At 42.0% G+C, this 25,000-nt stretch overlaps 3 protein-coding genes across 5 annotated transcripts in view; 1 reads left to right on the forward strand and 2 right to left on the reverse strand.

Annotated features, from left to right (window-relative positions):
- LOC308362240 (60 kDa heat shock protein, mitochondrial-like) overlaps positions 1–7,727 on the reverse strand; it is a 7,837-nt gene extending 110 nt beyond the window's left edge. Inside the window, exons 1-11 of the mRNA XM_080834806.1 lie at positions 7,613–7,727; positions 6,906–7,080; positions 6,741–6,782; positions 6,345–6,638; positions 5,951–6,140; positions 5,103–5,271; positions 4,745–4,844; positions 4,301–4,546; positions 2,546–2,720; positions 1,927–2,105; positions 1–1,378 (exon numbers count right to left, since the gene is read on the reverse strand). The exon at positions 1–1,378 is cut by the window's left edge and continues 110 nt beyond it. Coding sequence (XP_080690932.1) covers positions 1,208–1,378; positions 1,927–2,105; positions 2,546–2,720; positions 4,301–4,546; positions 4,745–4,844; positions 5,103–5,271; positions 5,951–6,140; positions 6,345–6,638; positions 6,741–6,782; positions 6,906–7,079 — 1,740 coding nt within the window. The 5' untranslated portion in view covers position 7,080; positions 7,613–7,727 and the 3' untranslated portion in view covers positions 1–1,207. The remainder of the gene's footprint in view (positions 1,379–1,926; positions 2,106–2,545; positions 2,721–4,300; positions 4,547–4,744; positions 4,845–5,102; positions 5,272–5,950; positions 6,141–6,344; positions 6,639–6,740; positions 6,783–6,905; positions 7,081–7,612) is intronic.
- A 957-nt stretch (positions 7,728–8,684) lies between these two features.
- On the forward strand, positions 8,685–12,729 carry LOC308362242 (MOB-like protein phocein; the record flags this gene model as incomplete). Its single annotated transcript, XM_080834810.1, has 8 exons — positions 8,685–8,783; positions 9,428–9,490; positions 9,621–9,721; positions 9,869–9,911; positions 10,318–10,404; positions 10,703–10,782; positions 11,068–11,179; positions 11,701–12,729. The coding sequence occupies 8 exons, from the start codon at positions 8,685–8,687 to the stop codon at positions 11,887–11,889; spliced, it is 774 nt and encodes a 257-aa protein (XP_080690936.1). The 3' UTR covers positions 11,890–12,729.
- A 47-nt stretch (positions 12,730–12,776) lies between these two features.
- On the reverse strand, positions 12,777–20,853 carry LOC308362241 (protein boule-like). 3 transcript variants are annotated; one of them, XM_080834808.1, is made up of 12 exons: positions 20,639–20,853; positions 19,177–19,219; positions 18,470–18,598; positions 18,190–18,281; positions 18,041–18,095; positions 17,435–17,510; positions 17,021–17,178; positions 16,758–16,844; positions 16,465–16,512; positions 16,149–16,277; positions 15,755–15,856; positions 12,777–15,538 (listed from the first exon to the last, which is right to left on the reverse strand). In XM_080834808.1, exons 2-12 carry the CDS (start codon positions 19,189–19,191, stop codon positions 15,380–15,382), a joined length of 1,050 nt encoding a protein of 349 aa, XP_080690934.1. In that variant the 5' UTR covers positions 19,192–19,219; positions 20,639–20,853; the 3' UTR covers positions 12,777–15,379. The 3 variants fall into 3 exon arrangements, with proteins under 3 accessions (XP_080690934.1, XP_080690935.1, XP_080690933.1); XM_080834809.1 differs by having other exon boundaries at positions 12,777–15,532; positions 17,021–17,181; XM_080834807.1 differs by having other exon boundaries at positions 17,021–17,181.
- Between the last annotated feature and the right edge of the window lie 4,147 nt (positions 20,854–25,000).

The raw sequence follows: 25,000 nt of genomic DNA on the forward strand, positions 1-25,000 counted from the left end.
TGCCATCAAGCAATCACCCAGACATTTAGAGAAGCACAGTAAGAAATGAAAAAGCACATAAGGGAAAAAAACAAACAAAAAACCTCCTCTCTGCTCTCCCTTAAGCGCTGATAATCAGTTAAGTACAGTAGTACCATTCACTCAGGGCTCTGCACATCCACACTGTAAAACCGGTCTTGATCGAACACTTTATTTTCAAGACCAAGGGCAATTCAGGTCACTCAACATTTCAACTTATTTGATTTGACACTTTAGCAGAGGGCATCGACAAAGAGAACCACAAACTGTGTACCAACATATTTTTGGTGAAATTGAAAATACAGCTTCAGAGAATTACATAAAGTACTATAATTAACATTATTTGTTAGAATGTGTACCATCTGTTTACATATAGTTGTGAACTGGAAATTTGTTACAGCGCCATCTTCTGGTCAATCACACTCTTTAAACGCGGTCTCTTTTGGATGCAAAACAAGGTGTCATAACATCCTCAGTAATTCAGAATCAAAGTCAGCCTACCTTGGTTTTCTGTTATTGAGTGCATCTTAAAAACAAAACACAACCCAATGTTGTGAACAACAGATTATGGAAACATGACAACATTCAGAAGAAACATTGGAGAAGAACTTCATGAGGTTCAGCACATGGTGGTGGTGAAAAAGACCTACGAGGCAGTGAGCAAGCAAAGCCCTCTTCTCTGTCAGAAACAAAGGCGAATTGCACAGGCAAAGAGCAAAAAACATCCCAGCATAAGACAATTATTTTAACAAAAGAAAAAGAAAACTAAATCAGGCGACTCATGTAAAACAAGGAACAGGATTATCTGCACACATCAACATAACCCCAAAGGAAACAGTAACAAGTTCACAGTTCACATGATTCATTCATTCATTCTTCATTGGTTCAGGCATGAGCTTTTTAACCAGACAACAAATGAATAACATCATGTTGCATCCCAGTTCTGTGTGGCATAGGGAAAGAAGCACAGCTCAATTGTTTCCCACTGAAAGTGTCCTTCAAAGGCAGTTTGTTATGGATGGGGTTAGATGTAACATGCCTGATGCGGTGAGTAGTGTTGATGTGCCATTTCTTCTTACTGATGTAATCCCAAACCCTGTCCAAAGAGGGCGATAGAGAGCACTTTCACCTGGCTCCAGCACCAGGTTTCTCATGGAGGGGTTAAATGGGGTATCTGGCAGGTGGGGGTTTAGAACATGCCTCCACCCATACCTCCCATGCCGCCCATTCCTCCCATTCCGCCCATACCACCTGGCATGCCGCCCTCCTTCTCTTCCTTGGGGATCTCCACGACTACTGCCTCACAAGTGGAGAGGAGAGAAGCCACACCTGCAGCATCAAGCAGCGCTGTTCTCACAACCTGGCGAGGGAGAGAGGGGGAGGGGAGAAAGAGAGAAACAAAGAGGGGATTAACCAATCAAGTAGCTGTTTCTGTGAGTGCAAATCCCAGTTACTATGCCTGACTGTCTGGGAACGCTAAACAGGTGTAGAGCAGATCTGTAAACTTACTACTGGTAAAACTCAGCAATGCACAAAACCAACCAAAGGTCTATTCCCATGGCTGAACCAGCAGGGCAGCTGGAGGAGCAAGCTCCAAAATCAAGTAATTGGTTACCCAGGCAACCAATTAACGTTGCAATCTTAATTGCAAATCCCTTTCAAATCTGAGATCATCTGAGAAATGAATTAAAGTCATGTAAATGTATTCCATTCCAAATCCTCATATACCTGAAGGTAAGGGTCTTATTTAAGTGCTATACTATGTAAACAACCAAAACTAAGAGCCAATTCTGCAGTGCAATAGCTTTATTTCCCATCCAATGCTTTTTTGGTTGCTTTAGACGAAAGTGTCTGCCAAAATCAGCTTGCTAGTACTGGGGTGCTGGAGTGAGTGAGTGAGTGAGGTACCTTGGTGGGGTCGATGATGCCCTTCTCCACCATGTTGACGTACTCGCCCTGCATGGCGTCGTAGCCCATCATGCCCTCCAGCTGCAGGATCTTCTCCACCACCAGAGCGCCCTCCACCCCAGCGTTCTTCGCTATCGTCATGGCCGGCACGCGGAGGGAACGACGGATGATGTCAATGCCTGACAGGGTAACGTGAAAACAAAGGTTAGTGAACGTAAGTGCTAAGCTGTCACTCCTGGTGACGCATTTCACTGCCTGCTTCATAGATATGATTAAGAAACAACAGAGTAACAATTCAGTCCTTTGTAGAGGTATTAAGACTAGGGATTAAACCTACAAGACCAACCAGACAGCATTTTTAAGGGCACTTCCCATTCATAAATGAGGCTGGACTAGTTCATCTTATATTTGTCCTACTCTATGCTTTTCTCTTTTTCTGCCTAGTACACAACTGGTCGTCGCTTTAATTCCCAGGAAAATGAAACAAAAAAAACAACCCTGATCTCAAATGTGCTGCTAGCCACTCAAAAACAAAATTGTGAAAAATAAGTTGTGAAATCAATAAATAAATCAATAAATCCATAAATGAGTGAGTCTGTGAGCATGACTGGTCTCGTACCGATCTTCTGGTCAGCGTTAGCGGGCACAAGGGCGTCCAGGGCAGGGATGCAGCGCAGCAGGGCACAGCCACCGCCGGGCACGATGCCCTCCTCCACCGCCGCACGAGTGGCATTCAGGGCGTCCGTCACACGGTCCTTCTTCTCATTGACCTCCACATCACTAGTTCCACCAATCTGGGATTTAAAACATTTATAAGCACAGTGAATAACACATATTTTTTTGTATGCGAACCAAAGACACTGGTCAATGCCACACAAAATGTACAATGAGAGCTGCTATAATAAACAGGTCATTCTTCCTTGTAAATAATATTACATAAAGGTAAATGGCTGATTCTCTTGCTTTGCTTCACTTTCTCTTCCTCCCTGCAACCCCCCCCCCCCCCCCCAGATGGGTCCCCCCTGAGCTGGGTTCTGCTCAAGTGTATTTCTTGTAGGGCTGAAACGATTACTAGAGTTACTCGAGTAACTCGATTACAAAAAATGTTCGAGGCTTCGTTTAAATCATATTATTTACGATGGCGGAGAATCAAGAAACCAGCCGTAAAATGCCTTTCCGCATGATAACTGTATGAAAGACATTTGTTTATAGCGTTGCTAGGCAACATCACTATGCTGTAGTGACAAGTTTAGTACGTTGCCAATTCAGTGGCAGAGTAGTTGACCATAGTGCTCATCATTGTTTGACATGTATGTGAGGCATTGTGTGCGTACCTCATGAAAGTAAGGGTTTTCATAAAGTTACTACTGTGATAATTGTGCATTTGGGCTTCATGCGAGTACACATTGCTACTAAGAGCGCTTAGCATGCTAAGCGGAGATTTCTTATGTTGAGTCGACGTTATAAGGATGGGTTCATCCTGTTCAGATTTCGACTGGATGAGATATGAATGAGATCCATGTTGCCTAGTGTAATGTCCACTTTTATATGTATTTAGTTATATTAGTTGTGTAACTGTTATCGTGAAGCAAGTACTCCTGTTAATGTGATTCAGTGCAGTGCAGTGCTGATTAGTCCGTATTCTCATTGCAGACAACACACATACTGTATTGTACGATCACATGCATCGTCATGTAATGGAAATTGATGAATGCACATTAAAGGGAGATAAAGAAGACTGCTTTTGGTATCGTGGGTGTTTTAACAGACTAGAACCAACAAAAAATTAACAGGTCACCATGCTGAGCCTCTACAATGAAACGTAAAAGTTGACGCTAGCTAGCAGATGTATGATTGCTAACTAATATAGACACTAACGCTAGTTGGAACGTACACTACTTGTGATTATTTTTAGCCTATGTTATTAGTTGATAGTGATGACTAGGCATCATGTTAGGTAGCAAGTAAGCAAACAATTCTCAAAGATCTCATGTCATGCACTCTTCATTTCTCCCTATCGCAAGTGTGGTCACACACATACACACAGCTGTTGAGCTTTGAACCTGGTTGCAGGACGCACTATTGGTATTGTTGTTTAAAAACGCAAAAGTAATTTTTATCCGATTACTCGATTAATCGATGGAATACTCGGTAGAATACTCGATTCCAAAAATATTCGATAGTTGCAGCCCTAATTTCTTGCAAGGTTTTTTTGCTCTAGGAATCTGTAAAGCACTTTGACACACAGCAGTTGACAGTGTCAATCCCTAATGGTGCTGTATAAATTAACGTAATTGGATAGAATTGGATATCTTGTACATAGCTGCTCCTTCATGAAACAAACCCCTCACTGACCGTCCCCAGTCTCCCTCACCTTCAGCACAGCCACGCCATCTGAGAGCTTGGCCAGCCGCTCGTTCAGCTTCTCCTTCTCGTAGTCGCTGGTGGTGTTGTCCAGCTGCTCAGCGATCTCTGTGATGCGTTTTTCGATGGCTCCGGGGTCACCGCGGCCCCTCAGGAGCAACGTGTCGTCCTTGGTGATTTGCACCTCGCCCACCTTTCCGAAGTCGTGAGCCTGGACGTCCTCCAGAGCCAAGCCCACAGACTCGTCCCCAAACACCTACAAAGAAAATTCAGCAATTAACTCACATTTCACCCAAAACATACTTTACTATATATACACTACTATATTAACCAGTCTTAACCAGAAACCACAAAAGGTCCCAACATTTTTCCCCAGCTAGTATTACAGTATACCACTTCAGAAACGTCTTCCCAAAGCACAGAACACACACACACACACACTGTCCAAACTCACTGTGCCTCCAGAGGCGATAGCCATGTCCCTCATCTGGTTCTTCCTGTTGTCTCCAAATCCAGGTGCCTTCACGGCCACAACCTGGAGGCCAACCTTCAGTCTGCAGGTCAATACAAACAGATACATCAGAAAGCACTTACGGAACACACATGTCATTTCTTCAAGTGGAAAGGAAAACATAATTAAGCTAAAATTCTCCACTACATTTCTTGTAGTCTTTCTCAATCTCTGACACATACGCACATTGCAGTTTCTCTCTCTCTGACACAAACATACACACTTGCACATTGCTTGTAGTCTCACTCTCTCTTTCCCTCCCTCATTCACACACACACACAAATGAAGTGGTCAGCTGTACCGATTAAGGACGAGGGTGCTGAGTGCTTCTCCGTCCACGTCCTCTGCGATGATGACGAGGGGCTTGCGCTGCTGGTTGGCGATCTCCAGAGCGGGCACTATGCTCTGCACACTGGAGATCTTCTTCTCACTGAGGAGCAGGAAGGCATCCTGGAACTCAACCTTCTGACCTGTGGGACAATCACGCCAGAGAGCAGGAGTCTGTGGTGAGAGTCTGTAAGGGTTTGGGTTTGTGTGTGTGTGTATAGACCGTGGTGGGTACAGAACGAGAACCCTAAACAACCAACTACAAGTCACATTTTGTACAAAAAGTGCCTATACCTATTTGGGGAATAGGTTTATAGCCTACTTAGTACTAGGGTTAGGGTTAGTACTAAGGCCTAGCAGTTAGCCTAGAACATATTAGATCATATAAAGTCATTACATGTTTATCATTATTTATGATTATTAATTAATGGATGTCAGATGGCTGTCAACCTAGTCACAAATGACCATGAAAAACCCTGCTTCCCAAGGCTGGACTTCTAACGAGCCAGTTTCAGGCTCTTGGGTCCTTGGGTCTTTGACCTTTGACCAAGCACACAAGGAAATCAGCCTTGAGCCGGTCAGCACTAAGCTATTATCACGCACCCAAAATCAGTAAAAAAAAAACCTGTTCATTCTATAGTAAGATACATAAGATAAGTAAACTGTCAAAAGTAGTGAAGTTGTTTAGTAATCAGAAGGTTACTAGTTCGATTCCCTGTTGAAGCGTCCTTAAGCAAGACACTGAACCCCTAATTGCTCCTAATGTGCAGTGTGCCATCAGTATAAAATAGTCACATGCTTCGTCTGACTGAATCGTCTGACCTTTGGGAGTGTTGATGAAGTATGGGGAGATGTAGCCGCGGTCGAACTTCATGCCCTCAATGACCTCCAGCTCGTCGTGTAGCGTCTTTCCATCCTTCACTGTGATAACACCATTTCGACCCACTTTCTTCATGGCGTTGGAGATGATGTTGCCTATCTCGCTGTCTCCATTGGCTGATATGGTTGCAACCTTGAATTAAGAAAAATAAATAAATACATGAAGCCACAGCAATCTTAACTTTCTGGTGCAGTGCCACTGTAACTTACACATAACTTAAGTACAAATACAGGTGAAATAAAAATAGCTGACATCGGCATTGATATAAGGGCTTTATAGAAATACACCAACAAAGGCTGGAAAATGAGAGGATGGGCTGTGTCCACTTTCACTTGCCTGAGCGATCTCTTCTGGTGTGGTGACTGGCTTCGACAGCTTCTTCAGCTCGGCGATGACCGTTTCCACCGCAAACATCACTCCGCGGCGGATTTCCACAGGATTGGCACCCTTGCTGATTGTGTCAAACCCCTCTTTAGCGATGGCACGGGCCAGAACTGTGGCAGTGGTTGTGCCATCTCCAGCCTCCTCGTTGGTGTTGTTTGCCACATCCTGCACCAGCTTGGCACCAATGTTTTGGTATTTGTCCTTAAGGTCGATGCTCTTGGCCACTGTCACACCGTCCTTGGTGACCTTGAGGCAGAGGTCATTCAATGTATGTCAGTATACAATCAACACACACGTTTTATGTCTATTAAAATAATTTCAAAAACACATTAGGAGTACATTTCCTACCTTGGGACTTCCCCAGCTCTGCTCAATGATGACTGTGCGACCCTACAGATAATAATAGACAAAATGATTCCACAATACATCGTACAGGATGAAAGTTTGTGGTGAGAATTGTATTGCGATTCAAATTTCAAAGGCCACATTAGGACTTTAGATTTGGTCTTATACCTTGGGTCCCATGGTAACTGCAACAGCGTCCGCGAGCAGGTCAACCCCTTTAAGCATGAGGGCGCGTGCATCAGCCCCGAATTTGACTTCTTTGGCGTAGGCACGAGTCAGGTGGGGGGCTAACGCCCTGCACACTGGTCGGGCTTGTCTCATCAAAGTAGGTAAACGCAGCATTCTTGTTTGAGAAGGGAAAGGAAAATAGTTGATTTGTCAAATCGGCGTTAGCCATGCAGGTTGGTGTGTGCAAAGTTACGTAGCTAAAGGGTGAACTATTGGCGTTTCCGGTCTCCAGTTCATGCTTAATGTGGATATCGTGACCAGCCCCTGGCTAACGTGATTACATGTAACGTTAGCATAGCCAGCCACACAGCCCCTCTATAGTATGATGTTGCAATGCCAATGGTTAGCCAGATTAGTCAGCTAGCTGGCAGCTAAATTACATCATAATTTACATTCAATCTTTTAACAAGAGATTGGCCTGACAACCAAATCTACCTGAACGATACCAATGCAATCAAATCTTAAATGTATTCCGTGTCCTGTTAGCTTTCTTAATACAAATCCACTCAAGTGTGTCCTTGCCATCTTCATTCAAACCTTACAAGGACAACGCACGTGTTGTAACGTAAGTTGTGTAAAATATGTCGCTATCTAATCGCCAACATAATGTATGCATTTGTCATTGAAACTGAGTATGGTATACTTACTTGTTGATTACGGTGACAATAAGAAGAGGACGGAATCCGTGATCTACAGGGCACTTGAACAGGCAGGTATGAAATTAAATGGCAACGAGATCTACGCTGTCTCTCGTTGTATTCAAGTTCAGCCTGATTCAACGACCTGGTGTAACTTCCACATGTGTTTCTGCATCCGGTCTGTTACCGGGTAGCCCCTAAACCTGAATAACAGTACTGTTATGCAGAGTACAGGATAGTACATAGAATTATTATATTACACGATAGTGTTATTAATGAACAAACAATTACGGAGCCATTTCAATGATAATTCCGGGTTTGATGTGAAAATACTGTTATATGTATCTGATATTTAATGATGTATGAATTATCATACTCGGTTAAGGGCTGGGAGTTCCAGAAAGTTCTTACATTGCGATTGGATACAAATGTCACGTGGCCTGTGACAGGGAAAGACTTAGCCAAACGTCAAAATAAAAGTCAGGACATTGAAATATCCGCTACCATATGACAAGTTGAATGCTCAGTTAAAAGTCAGATGATTACTGTGTCTGAAGGCCACAATGAGGAGACATGAAAAACGATTGCGTTCACTGTGTTTCCTCACAATCAAATGTCTGATGTGTTTGTACACTGACCCTTCAAACTGGGACTAAAAGGAGAGTTTAGAATTAAAATGTTTCACTTGCAACTTTCTTACTGAACACTTGAGGAAAAATTGCATGCTTGAAAATCTGTTTTCTCAAAGTATTGTGTATATTTTTGCTTGTTTAGATCACACTCTTGCTGACAGTCATGAGAAACTGTCAGGAAGGGACTTGAAAGGAAGGAATCTAGGGGGACACCTTTTTTTGTCCCCGCACCAGGTAATGCCCCTTGCATGGTATGTTTTCAGCCAAAAAGCATATCTGCACAGGGCTTAAAAGTGTTGCATATGGTTTATTATCTCTACAAATGAGAAATTCTGAAATAATTTGTTTAATGCGAGAAAGACAGGTGGGTTTTCAAAGGTTACCCGAACTGACAATGTACAAACCTCTGCTCTCAACCTGGCACTGTCGAGTGCAGCGTATCTCTCGGAATGTGTCATATCCGGGACAGTTTGAGAGTTTCTGGCGAGATGGTCATGGCTGAGGGTGCAGTCGTTTTAAGGAGAAATAGGCCGGGGACCAAAGAGAAGGTACATTATGTACTGCAGATAATTCAGAAAAAACTTTACTTGTAATGGTCAATATGTATTCATTAGGAGGAGAATGTTTTTTCAAGATTTTCCTAACAGCGTATGGTCATGTGACGACAGTTGGCTGGTGAATGTGGCCTAGCACTACAGCTAACGTTAGCTGGTAAACTAACAAGCATATAATGCTAGGTAGCATTAGCTACAGGAAGAGAGATTTAAACAACTTTATAATATTGCTTTATGTCTGATGATGATAAAACAACCACTGCTGACATGACCAGTGGTTCCTAAGTCATGTTGGAAAGACGCTAGCTGCTATGTTATTGCGATTCAAAAGAACAACAGTCATTTAGGTAAAAAGGAACAACGTTAGCTCCCAGTGTTGTAGGACATCAGCTTTGTAAAAAAAAACCCCACACATTTCGCAAGTGACCAAAGACTACTGGGGGCAGTTTAGCGTAAATAACCGGAAGACGAAAAAACGAAGTTCTTTAACAATTTCATTGGGTTTTACACTGTGTAAAAAGTGTTGATGTAGGTCGACTGTGTTGTTTGCCATAGCTTGAACAATCGTAACATATTATTCAAACCAACCAAGTAACCATAAATTCCTTTTTCTATCTATTCAATGACTCGACGTGTAGGATTTTTACAACTGGCCCGATGAGTCTTTTGAGGAGATGGACAGCACACTGGCTGTGCAACAGGTGAGGCTCATTTGTTACTTCTTGCTTCGCAGACTTGAAAACATATTCGTGAGTGTTTTCATGAGCGGTTTGGCATGTCAGATTTTATTAGAGATTTTGCAAATAGTTAACATACGTGACTCGTTTCCAGTACATTCAACAGAACATCCGCTCAGACTGCGCTAACATAGAGCATATTCTGGAGCCTCCCGAGGGGCAGGACGAGGGAGTGTGGAAGTATGAACATCTTAGGTGAGTGACCTTTTAGACACACTGTTGGCTGTTGTGAATATGTGCACTGAGGGTGCTAACATCCCACTCTGCATGTAAACATTAAAAAACCCAAACAAACCTTTTGTTCATTTTGTCATTCCCTTTTTCTTTCTTTCTCCCCCATAGACAGTTTTGCCTTGAATTGAATGGACTTGCAGTCAAACTTCAGGTACTGCCCACAGTTTTCTTTTGCCATGCTTTGTTTTCCTAAAAAAGATTCTTAATGCAGAATTATGTAGTTTTGGTCTATGACTAGCGAGCTGTCTAAAAACCTTGCAAACACCACCGACAGCCCAGTTGGCACTGATAAAAGCTTGCTTACATGCTAACTGGTGTTTTGGTGATATTGTTATTGTGTTGTCGTCCTGTGAAGACTTTTCTTACATTTTCACGGGTTGTTCTGACTCTCACAACACAATCACACAACGGGTGTGTACAGCTGTCCTTCACATGACCATATATCATCAAAATGTATTTGAAGACGGTACCAAAAGTAGTGGCACAAACAAAACAAAAAAGTGGTGTTGGTGCAAGTGATGCTTTAAGTCTGTGGTGTACGTTTCCTTTGACCATAGGGAGAATGCCACCCAGACACGTGTACACAGATGACTGCCACAGAGCAATGGATATTCCTCTGTGCCGCACACAAGACCCCCAAAGAGGTGAGGCCATTCCTTATACGGGTTCCAGAAACTTTTCTCCGTCTGTGTTGCAGAGCTATACTAATGGTGTCCTTGTAAAGTTCTATCAACATTAAAATGATGTTTTTTTTTACCAGGGAGCCCACATACTGATAAAATGTCTGCCCTGCTTGTTATTTCTTATCATCTCAATATGTTAAAAAAAACATCTTACGAGTTATTACCAGTAATCAGTATGCTGCATATATGATGTGTGTTTTGCTGGTCAGTTTTCATGAAATCTTCTGTCATTTTAAGAAGTCTCTCTGTATGTCTGCAGTGCCCTGCTATAGACTACACCAGACACACCCTGGATGGGGCTGCCTGTCTTCTCAACAGTAACAAGTATTTCCCTAGCCGGTAAGAGGATTATGGTTTGTTTGTTTGTTTGTAGAACGAGGAATGGGATAAATAGATTAAGATTATGTATGCGGAAGCATACGTTGTTATGGTAACAGCTTGCAAACCCTTTTTTGTATCTTTGATTAATTTCCATTCCTTTATCTTAAAGATTTGTTCAGTACACTGTTTAGTATGACGGTCAAGCGTGTTTTGAATTTGCATCGTCCTCCATAAGATCTTAAATTACTGATTGACTCTGTTAGTAGACCTGTTGTAATATCATCATAACTCCCCATTTTGTAGAGTGAGCATCAAGGAGTCCTCTGTGGCAAAGCTGGGTTCAGTCTGTCGGCGAATCTACAGGATATTCTCTCATGCCTACTTCCACCACCGCCAGATATTTGATAAATATGAGGTATGCGCATCGAGACAAGAGAAACTTTTTTTTACAATTGGCCCATACTAGATATAAATTTGTAATATATTGTCATTACAAAATATTAATATTCTGAGAATTTAAGTGTTTTGTGGAACTATTGCACTAGTTAGTGTGCTTGCCCGAAGGGAAGCACAGTATTGTTGTTGTCAAGTTTTCTTTATTCTCCCCGTTTTTTGTTACGCTAACTACTCCTCGCCCGTTCGAGGTACAGACGCCGTTCAAACACAGAAACGTCCGGCACGATCCGGTGCAACCTGCTATGACTTTTCGTGGCGGTACTCCTTGCCACTCCTTTTTTATTCCTCTTTTTCCATCACCTTTTTTCTCCATAGACTTGCATTGCAGAACTGTGCCATTATGACATCATAATAGGGTCATTAAACTGGCTTGCACCTGTGCTTCACTGACACAGAGCAAGCACACTCTCGCAGTTCGTTCACGAAACGCATTCTAGTTTAGAGCTGCTGGTGTGATTCCTCTATGCTTCCTCTGTGCAGAATGAGACGTTCCTGTGCCACAGGTTCACACGCTTTGTTATGAAGTACAACCTCATGTCGAAGGACAATCTGATCGTTCCCATCATGGAGGAAGAGGAGGAGGCAGAAGCGGAAGTGGAAGCAGAAGCCGAAGCGGAGGTGGAGGCGGAGGGAGAGCAGAGCGAGGGCACAGCAGATAGCGAGGCCTGAGGAGCTCAAAGCCATCCTCAGATGGACGTGGCCAAAAGCAGGAAGAACGCACAAATACACACACACACACACACACTGCCAAGGCCAAGTACCTTAGACATGCTCACACACCTACTACTTTTTCATACATTGAAGACAGGTCATATAGGTCCTTGATATGGGTGCAGAACACTTCTATTTTGCCAAAACTACAGTGTAGACTGTCACTCCATCCTGGATCTTAAAAAACACACACACCGTCTGGGTTGGTCACTACACTTAGACTACACTGATCACTACACTTAGACCTTTCAGATCTCTATGCTGGGTTGATTGCACTAGTACACCCTAAATCATATGGCCATTTCACTGCCTGCCTGCCTGCCTTCCACACATGCACACTGCCATACACATCTACAGTCTTGCCTGGAAGTTAACATGTAGGCCTATAGATTCTATATTTGCCAAATGAACACAACATGCCATGTTAATATATATGAGATGAACTCTTTAACATGTGGTAAATGGACAGTTACAATCAGCTGGCTGGTGATTTTAGCAGGAGTGGATGTGATACAACATGCTTCCTCTGCGGGTACTTTGCAGGACAATGTTCTTTAAAGGGAGAATTAAACATACTAGTTTCTCAGTCTTGAGAACAAACTGTATTTTTGACTTAGCCATGTCAACTTGTTCTTTTGATTCCTCCCGGCCCTCCCGAAGGTCATTTATTTAAGTTATTGTTTCTATTAGGGATGCAGAATATTTACTATTTACATTAATACAGTCCCAGTTTTCTATTGTCAGTTAGAAATAAACATCATTGACATTTATATGTGAAATAAATAACAGTTATTCAAATATGTCTATTGCATGGTTTTACTCAGATGGCGAAAACAGATTCAGGATTTCTTTACTTAAACCTTTCTTTATTGAGTTTCTCATTCAGGAAATGAGCAGAACAAGACTTTGGCAAGGCTATTTTTCTCTTTTACACATGAAAAAAAAAAAGAAAAGCATGGCAACAATAATGAACAATAAAATTAACTACAAATATAGGGAGGTTACCCTTTTCATTTGACACTGGAAGAATACAGTCAAATCAATGGAAGACAACTTTAGTTGACCTTCCTATTCAGACCATTTAACAATCTGTGCTAAAACAATAGCAAACAAATCAAGACTTGTTATGTCTTAGAAAACTTTCATTTAAAATAGCAGAGAAGTAAAACACCAGACACATATTTATCAGTCAAGATCTGATACCATAGTTATTAAGACAAGAACTCAATGAAATGCATTTTGCATTTTGAACTCCGAGAACTGGATTTTGAACAACATGCACAATGTAGTTGGTACTTAAATCTATCTTGAACAATTTATAATTTAACCTGTTATCCTGTTCTATTTGTTTTGGTTTCAAAACATTTGATAATCAGGGAAAATAACTACTACAGATAACTTACTGACTTATGGAACATGACTTTTATTGAGGGCAGGAAATTACCCTGATCAAAACAGCAGTTAGCTGTTCAAACCGAGGGGAAGTCAGAATGAATAATCTATATTGTACTACATGGCATTTATAGAAATGGGTTTAAGGCATTAGGCAAGTTTGCTCAGTGGAACTTTTTTCAGAAAAAAAGGCCACAGTCCATAAATGTAGTAAATAAACTACAATGGGAAATGTATTATTGGGTGATGTATTATTGCGACAAAATGTAACAACTGCAATTATTTATCATGACATTTTATGAAGTCATAAGGGGAAGAGATTATTCCATATATTGTATTATGATGTGATGGACCTATTGTTTGTTGCTCTTTTTTTAATTTTCTATACCTACCAGCCCACAAGGCACACTTATTCTACTGACGTAATTTTTTGTTAAAAAAGTACTTATACAAAAAAAAACATCTCACAGTGACATCACATATATTAATATATTATTTATAACACCAGTCTTATGAAACTAAGCACATTTTCTATAGAAAAATTATAATATAAAGACAAAGACTTCACATGTTAAGGCTGATTCCCGTGCAAGGTCAATGGTAGTCAATAGCTTTGATAGAACATTTCAGAACATTTTACGTCTAGAGTCAATTAAGTCCACTGTTTCCCGTAACTTGAGAGTAAACATATAGCCTTAAATGCTTAGCCTTAATAATTATGATAATACATGGTGTGTTAATGCACCGTTGTGTCTAACTTTTGAAATAAGTAATAAGCTTTCTAGAAACCATGGTATTGTTTAAGGGCTATGTTAAACACAACAGTTATTTGCTCAGGCAGTCAAGAATCCTGTACTCTGATAAAAGTGTGGATTATACTGGGAGGAGTGATTCATGAGTTTCGTCCACAAGATGGAGGATTTAACAGCTTCACATATGAGAAAAAAACCTGAATCAGAGTTGAAGCGTGTTTTTGAGGGCAGTGTGATATTAAGAGCATTCTATGGAACACAGAGAGCTTTGCTGAACAGACAAGTGTTCTTTAGATCTTAATAGAGGAATTCTAGAAGAGGGAAGAGTTCTGAAAAGCTGTATGTACACAATTCGAAGTCTTCTGCCTTTCTGAAGTAGTTTTGCTGGTAAGACAGATGTCTTAAGATTTCTGCTTTCAGGGTGAATAGTAAGAGCCATGTGGTGATGATATGGCAGAAAGACCCCATGGTGCTTTGTATTATCTGAGCAATGTGTTTTGTGTGTCTCCTAACAGCCATCACTTAGACATGAATAGATTACCGATTTCAAGAAGATCACTGTAAAATGAGAGAACCAAAAAATTTAAGATGGATTTAAACATCTTAGTGCAAATATCAGTCTTTCCTTAAGTTTGTCAGGGCTTGTAAGATGCCCCCCCCCCCCCAGAGCTGGATAAAGCAGGCTGGTATTCAATGCCTTCATCCCTGAGTTTATCTTAAGGGTCAGGGGTTTTATGTGAAGGTAAAGAACAGAGACACCTAGAGGTGACCTTAACAAAGGGGTGTGGGGTGGGTACAGGCATGGGTGGTGTGGCATAAGCCAGGTGTGTGTGTGTGTGTGTGGGGGGGGTTGTCATGTGACGCAGAGAGGGACTCTTACATAGGAATAGAGGACTTTGAAACACTGGGTGGTAGGTACAGCACCACCTACAGGTGATCTAGACAGGGGAGTGCGTTGTGCTTTAAGGCACAGGTGGTGACAATAGAGCAGTTGGGACCTGACTGAAGAGTGTGGTGCGTTATATGGCATACGGTTGGTGGGAGGAGGAGTGTGGAGAAAGTCTAAGGCACTGGAGGGTCTCCACTGTCTACATGCAATCTGGACAGCAGAGTACAGTGACTACTAGGAAGCCAAGAATGGCGTGACTTCAGGCAGCTGCAAGGTGCAGTTGCCAGCGTGGGCCAACTGTTGGCAATTGAGAGGACCGATATGGAGAGGTGGCCCGGGTAGTAGGGAGGAGCCCTTCAGCTGGAGCAGGAGAAGGAGCAGTGGAGAATGGGTGGGGGGGCAGGGTAGGTTATGTTTACCCGAGTGGCTCTGTAGTCTGCGAGGCAGAGAGCTCGGCCAGCTCGCCGACGTGGTCCTTACGCAGGTGGGTGTAGTGGGGGCTGCGGCTGCACCGACCCTTCAGATTGATGGGGGAGTGAGGAAACCCTCGCCTGGTTGGGTGGAACCTCTGTTCCTATATCAATGGTCACCAACACAGACACAGACACACAAACACACACACACACAATACTAATATTGAGTCACATTTTAAAGACAGGAAACCAGGATAAAAGCACAACAGTAACTCAACAGTATAACACATGAAAATGACTTTAAATGTAGACATCAAAACAAAACTACCAATAGGTACTTATCGGTACAAAGATACTTAATTTCTGTGAACTCTGACCTTTCCTGTCTCTTGGTGCATCATAATGTGTCCCATTCCTGCTGGATTATGTAGGTACAGCTGGTGATAGGCTGGCTGAATCATGTGATCCATGTGGGATTGCTGAGGGGGGCATACCGCAACAAAACACAGTTAACAATACATCACAACGTATGAAATATTCTAACAAAGCCAATCCATTCATATTATGTTACACAAAGTCATACTGACTTTCACTGGCTTTGGACCTGCACATGCATAATAACTATAAAGTTGAATTTCATCTTAATCATTCAGTGATTTGCACATTTGGAAATCAGTTGTTGTGAGCAGCTGACTGGGACACATTTCACTGATACTAAATGAAGCTGATCCAGATCAGGTCAGAGTATGTGCCACTCTGTGGGCGTCGTACCTCAGGCATGGAGGCTTCGGTCAGGGGGATGGAGGTCTGGATGCAGCCCCCGTCAGCAGGCATCTCTAAGGGTTGGTAGCGCAGGTCAGAGGGCTGCATGTACAGGACAGGGCTAGAGGGCACTGGAGACTGCACACACACACATACACACGCACGTATACACACACATAAAACAGATAAACACATTCACACACACAAATGTGTAAACAAAGGAGCACACAAACACGCGCATGAGCAAACATACAAAGACACACACATATACCACCGGCATGTCTAGTGCTTTTCCACATTGGCACATTCTGTGACGTCACACTACCTGGGGGATGTTCCACTGAAGGGTTGTAGGCACGCACTGCGCAGGAGCCTAAACGCAGTAAAACACAGAAGAGACCATATTCACCATGACAACAGTGCAGAAACAAAACAATATTTACACAATACACTATTCCATTTCTAATCTACACGATACACGCGAAATAACACAATAATCTGTATGTAAAACTTTAAACTTAATTTCGTAGCTGGTACATTTGATATGAATACTCTCACACTGGTGTTCTACACATGTGTTGGAGGGAATGGCGACCAGAGGCTTGAGGAGGGCCTCACCTGGTAAGCATGGTGGTAGGCAGGCTGAGGGTAGACTGGAGGAGCAGGGTGGGCCACCATGACAGGGGACCCAGACATAGATCGAGACTAAAACACACACACACACAACCGGATAAAAAAACGTTGCATACACTCAGTAACGTTACTTGGTGATACACTGGTCTGTTAATCTGGGTGTACAGCAGCTTTAAGTGTAAATTATATGAAAAAAAAAAATGCTTACAGTAAAAAATAATAACTGAAGCCCTAAGTGTGGGACTTACAGGCCAATGTGAGGCAGAGGTGGTCATCTCAGGGGGATGGAAGTAGGCCACCCCGTTGTGGTAGGTGTAGGGATAGCCTGTGGAGGTGGTGAGGTACATGGTGTTGCACGGTGCAGGGATGGCCATTGCAGGGCTGAGGTTCGGTACAGCAAATCCGCCTGCTGAATCAAAGGGTCCGTTACCCTAACGCAATGTGAACGGACCGAAAGAGCCATGTGGAGAGATGAGGTACACACCCAGACACACACTCTTGTGTTTCACCCAAGGAGCATGTACAAGCCAAACTTTAAAAAGGCGTATGGATTAATGATGTCAAAAAGTTTAACTAGCAGGGAATAGGTCCCTAATACACAAATACAAATATTTGCTGAAGGACAGGGAATCCAATATTCAGGAAAATGTATGAAGACTTACAGTGCATGCCCACTTGCTGCTTGCGGATGGCCTGGCCAATGTTGAGCCTCTTGTCCCGGAAAAACAGTCTGTCAGCCTGGAGCATGGGAGAGAGAGAGAGAGAGAGAGAGAGAGAAAGCAAGGAAGAAAAAGAAGAGAGAGAGAGTGAAGCAAACACAAACGGGTAAAGGGAAAAAGGAAAATAAAAAAGCAGAGCAATAGAAAAAAAGGAGGGGCAAAACACAAAGCAGGGCAGGGAAAGAGAGAGAAAGAAAGAAAGTAAGAAAAGAAACAGGTGCAATCAGGTGGGTGCAATGGTTAGAGAGAAGAAGGCCACAAGCTGGGTGTGCCCCAAGTGCACTCATTCAGAAGCATTAAACCCACCATATGTAACCAACACCGTGATAACTGCCTTGGCATGGCCTTTGGATTAACCAGAGGATCATCTGGCCAGGCTAACAGGCTAATGTGGCTAACAGACACTAAATGCAGCAGGCAGGAATAGCTCTGCACATGAAGAGGAGACCCCAACTCTTGATATGAAAAGATTTGTGACTGGAATTCTGCTCAAGCAATGTGCTATTTGTGTTTAAAGGATTAAAGTCAAAGTGGACGGATTTGACTTACTTCCTTGAGGATTTTCTGTGCATCTTCTTGAGTTTCAAAGGTGACAAAGCCATACCTAAAGTTCAGGCAAAAATAAATACTTCTCAAATTAATATGTGCACTATAAAAACAACTTAAAAAAAATGAAATGCAATCACAATTAAGTTTACCCCTTTGACACTCCAGCACGATCAATGACAATCTTTACTTCTTTGACAGCGCCGTGCTGGGAGAAAAAACACCTCAAATCGTTCTCATTTGTCTGTGAACACATAAAGTTACACGCAGACATAACAAATGGTGTGACTGTAAACAATTAACACTATTTACAAACAAAATAGGAATTTACTTTGTATGCATATGCACAGTAATTCTTTCATGCAAGCTGTGCATCTGTGCAAGATTATAAGCAAGAACATCAAAAGCTTACATGCAAAGCCAGATACCCACCTTCATGTCAATTCCACCAACAAATATGCGATTTGGAATTACTCTCCCAAACCGAGGAGCATGATGTAAAGTTAAGGGCGCGTTGTGGTCCGAAGAGACAGAACTCTGGGATGAAGGGCTGGTCTGGGTCTGGTTGCAAGAAAACTTCTTTGTTCAGTGTCACAAATTAACATTACGCCCATTTGCTAGTGGTTCCTCAGCTGTGCTAGAATGAACATCTAGACAGCACTGACAATAAAGTGAAAAGTCATGACCTTGCTAGAGTTTAACTCATTTTACCAATACGAACTATTGAGTGCAGATATCCCCAACTGCCTTACATGAAGTAAGATAACGTGTTGTTTATCTAGTTAACTTTAGCTCACTGGAATAGATATCTTTCTGGCTAGCCTCTCAACAATTCAACAGTGGTGATCGGCAGATAACTTAGAGGTGGAACCTAACTATAAAATCTACAGCCTATTCTTATTCAGCCGTTAAAATACAGAGGATACCAAGTCAAATAAACGCAAGATGACTTTATCATCGCAGTAACTATTTGCAAAAGCAAAAAGCAATCATCCATTCGTTTTGATAAAGAATTAACTCACATTAGCAACCTTCTCTTGCTAGATCTACTGCTAACTAGCCAGGTCTGCTATTCGCTGGCTAATAAGAATGATAGGTAAGTTAGCGAATTCGGCCAGAGAATCTTCTAATAAACTTACCGATGTGTCATCCATGTCAAAGAGAAGGATGGTTGGCACCAATCTAATGCTCACAAAAAATAAATTAAACAAATAACGGGTAAATATATGTCAGTTATGTTTTTTAACCGACCAATTAATGGACTAACCAGTTTTCTAGCTACTGGTTTTGCTCGCCAAGGCACAGCCCTTCATTGGCCCAGGGACTGTGATCGCTTTCTCAGTAAGGCTAGTTGGTTTAGTCTAGGAACAGGCGAACTGGTAGTGGCAAATGCACACAAAGTTATTTTGTGCTGACACAATCTCAGTAACATCTACATATACATGCAATTTTAATTACATTTTTCATGTAATCATGTGCAATATAGAGCTGTCAGACTGAATCAAATTATATTTTTTTGGTTTCTAATCATTATTTGTTCTGACTAATTTCCCCTCATTAGATGTCAAATTGGAACATTCCAATTTGAAACAGTTTTGAATGTGGCGGGAATGTAAATGTTTTGTTAGGTTTAGACATATCGGTCTTAAAGAAAATGAAACCTTGTTGATATAATTTTTCCAATTTGTAAAACACATTTTTTAATATTGGAGATATCAAATCAGACCAGTTTGAAGTAATTTTTTATTGAGTAATATGAGTTTGTGTACCCCTTTAGATTTGCTGTTATCCTGTTTTGACCAGCTGTGTAAAAAGAGGCCCATGACATGTTATGCCCCTTTAAGAAACTAAATGGGAAGAGAGGATTTTAATGGATACAGCACCTGTTGCTGTCTTCAAATCTCCCTTCTCTATTGCTACATTGACAGCTATGGAAACTGGTGAGTGAACTGACTTGAGCACAACGAGAAAAGGAGCAGAGCAGATTCCCACAAATTACCAAAATAACTCCTTCATTTAAATCAACAAGAAACAGCATAGTCTTCTAGATACTGGCCATGTTTTTGACAGAAAGAAGAATGAAGAATTGAGGCACAGCCTTCAAGATATGGAATCTGTCTTTTGCACATTCTCTCATGTAAGGGCTAACATGGAAAAATATTAAGTTAAGACTGGTGCAGACTAACAGAATAACTCACAATCGTAGGCCTATGTTGCAAAGATCCATCTTTAAATTTGTATTGTTTTGTTCTCTCCAAACATGTGTAGGTGACACGTTTTTTACATGTAGCCTGTAAATGTGCTGTATGTTCTTTGATTGTGAATGTCATACATCACTGATAGTCACTAGCATGTCATGGGTAGTGTTTGCACACTTTTGAAAAAAATATCTTGCATGAATATAATTGCTTAAATGAATCTTTTTTTTTTGTCACATCAGAATTAAAAAAAAAGAATGTAAATGGAAAAAGATTGTATCCCTTGTTATCTTTTTTCCTTTCCTCTAAAACATGCAGGATCATGTTTTTAGGTGCAGCTCTAGTATCGCGCAATACATTAACCGACAATGCACAGACTACTGCACACATCTCCTCATCTTACCTGAAGGGGTATGGCTGCTGATGGTGTCAGGTATGGTGGAGAAATAACGCAGGTGTAAAGACGTATGACATCTGGCAGTAGACATCAGTCTCTCAGACTGGGCGATCTATTAAGTCTTTCTCCATAGAGGCAGTTTGAAATGAAGGCAAAAAATGAAAAGTGGTGTTTCTGTGAGTTGGTGTGTGTGTTTGAGTGTTTGTCTGTGTGTGTGTTAGGATAGGGGACCTGTGTCACTCTACTCTCAGTGGTAGGGACTTACATTCCAGGTCAGTATCAGTTACCAGCTTACCCAAGCCCTGAGTCGAGCCCCCATACTGTCACACATGCCGACACACGAGTCTCCTCTCCTTACACGTCTTTTCCGGCATCTGTTCTCCTTCGACCCCCTCGTTCGGCCATCTGTGTCATTCTCTCCCTTGGTTAGCCGAAGTTGGCACCTCCTTTTCACGACCATGACCACGGCCATGTATTGAGGGTCAAGGCTAAATTCATTTCTGTTTGAAAACGTCAGTTAAATGAATCACCCCTGAAGTGGTGGGGACATTTAATCTGAGTGAGCAAAAAAGTTACTTAATTTGGTTACTTTGGAAAGCGTGTGATATCAAGAGTTATATTAAGAGACAAAACAAGGAGATACGCATATTACATACTGATGTCATTTCACTTCAAAATGGTACTTTTTTGTAGAATATCCCGAGACAGCTATGGACGTAACTATTGCTGCTTCGACCATAAAACAGGCTATACAATTGTTGTTGGTGCATCTTCAGAGTACTTGAAAATAAGTTTTGCCATTGACTTCCTTCCTCTGTTACAACAGTAAACATGTTTTTCAGTCATTAAAATAAAACTGACGCCATGAGTGGCCATGTACAGTATGGGTGGTTGCCTAATGTCCAGAAGAAGACAGAGAGTTGACGATGAGGCCCCAGGTAACGCTGTGTCTCAACACTTTAACATGCACACTGTTATTAAAACCCAGCTGATGCAGGCTAAGTGCACATCATGCAACCTTGAATTTAATTGTAGATTTTCAAGGGCTGTCATTTTCCTCTCAATGAAGAGTCTCCAAATTGCATGTTATTTTTGCCCATTTTAAACCACAACAACAGGATGGCAACAATTGCACAGTGTGGCTCCTCTCGAACACAGGGCAACAAATTACCTCTGCTCTTAAGAGGGTGAGTTGCCGGTGCTTATGTGATTGAAAAGTTTTTTCCTCCGAAGTTTGCAGTTGGTATAGTGTTGACTGCTTAACAGCAGTGTTGTTCAGCAAGAAGACCTATACTGTGATTTCAGCACATAAAGTTGGCTGTCAGTGAGTAAGATGGAGGAATTATTCTGTGCCTTCTTTTGTACTATACTGTTCTTTCTTTCCTTCCTTCTTTCTTTGTCAATTCATTTTTTTCTCACTTCACACATGAAACTAAGACTTTTATAGTGCAAACATGAACACCTATGTTATGGCATTCACTAATGCTGGTCAGATGTTGGAGTTGGATTATTCTGGCAGAAACAAATGTTTACCCTGCGGACAACAGTTCAGAAGAAGGTGTCGTGTCTTATTCTAAGTTCTCAAGAAACTTCTCAAGGCAAATAGGTATGAATATACTGAACAGTTTAATTCAGAGGAGATAACTACTGCTGAGCTGGTCCATGGAGCATCTCAAAAACTCTAAGCATATTGCAAGAGCAATCCAGTAGAAAACCTAACCAACAAGTCCCCGTGCCCACTTTTATATTGATCAAATCACCCTTTGCTCTGGTTTCATTTGCGTCTTATTTGCGTCATTGGACTCGACCGCACCTAGAGATGGAAAACAACAGGTACCTTACTTGCGTCATTGGACCTGACCGCACCGAGATGGAGAACAATCGGTCCAATTCTCTTAACAATGTTGCCTATCAACCAGCTTGCTTTGTCTCTGTCAACAGAATTAACCACCTTGAGATACATGGTGTACAGCTTCCTGTGATACCAGGTATCTCGGGGCTTTCAGACACAGTTCTTCACATTGTCTGCCTTGTGGCTTTTGCAGAGGCGTCTGTCACCTTGCCCTGACCCCCCTTTGTCCCTGAAGCATCTAGGTAGTCTATGCAGAGGAGGCATGTTTGCCACGTGATTTATCATAAAAGGTGTCTTTGCACTTGGGTTTATACGAACAGGTCTGTCTGCCTCATGATTTCTCTGAAAAGGGGCCTTTTCTGCCTCTGGCAGCCTCTTCATAAGTTATAAAGAGCTATCTCTATTTGTTGAGATGTCCATGTTCCAGTACCAGCCATACACATTATTCAACAGTACAGTAATAAACAAGATAAAAATACCACAAAGGCAATCAGGAATCAGTTATGTTGTGTTGGCTTATAAAAAGGGGAGAGTGAATGTGTCTTCCAAGGAGTTATCATACAGACTTCATCGTGTGGCGTGTATGACTGAAGTTAATTTGTACCTTCACTGAGCGCTTTTTTGAAGTTAAGCTTGTGGTGGATTACTTGCACATTCCCTGGGTTTAATGTATTAGCTGAGCTACTACTATTTACTACTATTTAATTAGAGAAAATGTTCATCTATTTGCATGCTTGTACAACATGTCCATGGTTGGCACAAATTCATTTTAAATAGTAAAATATTTGTTTGTATTAGTGCCATTATCATGCTTATTGAAAGTTCCTTATTCTTGTCCAGATTTTTGTTCTTTTTTCCACAAGCAGAACCTCTGCAAACATCTTTAACCTCCTCCTCACCTCCTCTGTCTTCCCCACTGCTCATTTAAAAGGATGGGAGTTCACCACATAATTATCCCCCTCCCACACCCACCCACCCACACACCTTCCTATCTCTCTTACTGGGTGCGTAGAGCTCCCAACGCCATCTCTGACTCTTTTCAGCCCAGCGGTAAGACAGGACCGAGGGGCCCGTGTTGGTAATAGTCCAGCCTCTTTAATTGCTGCCCAAATGTGTCAATTGAAGTTTGACTGTTAAATGGAAAGATTCTTCGTGGTAATTACGGCAATTTTCCTCCTGCTGCACCTTTATCAGCACAGAAACATGATTACAGGCAGGGCCATCACGAACGCTCAGCGCCGAGCCTTTTTAACCACAGTGAGCCCGGCAGGAAACAAGCGGTGGCAGGGGTAATAAGAGGGGGATTAAAAGGAAGGCGTTGAGGGAAAATGGCCTGAAAATGGCCTGCTCACTCAAGCCCATGGGGAGAGATGTGCTGTGAATTTGCTTTAAGTCCCATATTCGCAGTGAACGCTTCTTGAGTCCTGTCACACTCTACGGATGTATCAATGTGAAACCTGCATTTTGATGCGACTCTTTTTTTCCCCCCGGCCCTCCTGATATCCTTCAGCAGTGTTCCAGGCTCACAGAGACATGTATCTGACACAGTCTGGACTCTGAATATGCTGCCGGGGACGAGGTGTTGAGGCCTCCTCATATGGGAGAACACAGTTGACATTGACTGTGTGCACCTCAGGGTCTGCTCTGTGTAACCATTAGGGAAAGAGGCAGGTCGATCAATTAAACACAGACCCCTACCCAAACAGCCATCCATTTCCCTCTATGGTGCTGGGCATCTGGACTATGTGAAAAATCTGAACCTACAAAAAATGTAAGCTTGTGGTTAAGTTGGTGGTTAAGCCACAGAACCGGAAGTGGGAATCTGCATGCCGTCTAAAAGAACTGTAGAGCAACTGTCATGTACATTAAAATACCATAACCATCACACTCCCCCTCTGCTAGACAGGAATTCTATAATGACTACTCTATGTACATACAGTATAAGCGAAAGAACAACACGTATGCTAATTTATTTCTAAACACTTCCCACAAACACCAATGTGTGAGGCAGATACAGAGATTACAGGGTGTGTCACCGAGCCCGATCTCAGCCCATTCTTGTCCTGTACACACAGAACGATCGGAATTAATTTGTAATCAGAGGGAATACAAATGGGTCGTTTCAGCGGACAGAAACCCAGCGCAAGAAGGAGTAAATGATACGAGCTGAGTGACATGAAGCGTTCAGAGGTCAGAGGTCAGATTGATAATGAGAGGGCCTCGCGATGCTCCTCAGAGCTGTTTTTTCTCCTCAGACACTTGGGATCAGAATTTTTCGGTGGTTTTCCAAACATTGGTTTTGTTGTGCTCTATAATTACTATACAAAGCTCTAAATTTCCCCCTCTTCAACTTTTGCCTGTTTTTGCACTGGGCATTCCTTCGGAAAATGAAAGAATCTCTTCACAGAGTACAATACCAGAAATGACTGGTTTCAGCAAACTTTGCAAAGGCGTGTCTGAATGAACTAAACCACTGACCTGTGGCTTCAGTGGGATAGTTCTGTTTACTCATGGGT

The sequence above is a fragment of the Sprattus sprattus genome (assembly GCF_963457725.1).
Source record: "Sprattus sprattus genome assembly, chromosome: 3".
Lineage (NCBI taxonomy): Eukaryota > Metazoa > Chordata > Actinopteri > Clupeiformes > Clupeidae > Sprattus > Sprattus sprattus.

Bases quoted from the DNA above. Each gene is read 5' to 3' on its own strand.
- LOC308362241 (XM_080834807.1), bottom strand. The intron at 17,511-18,040 runs GTAAGTCAAATC...CCCATGCTCCAG, and splicing joins CACAGAAAATCCTCAAGGAA to GCTGACAGACTGTTTTTCCG. The intron at 15,857-16,148 runs GTACGACGCCCA...TGCCCCCCTCAG, and splicing joins CCGAAGCCTCCATGCCTGAG to CAATCCCACATGGATCACAT.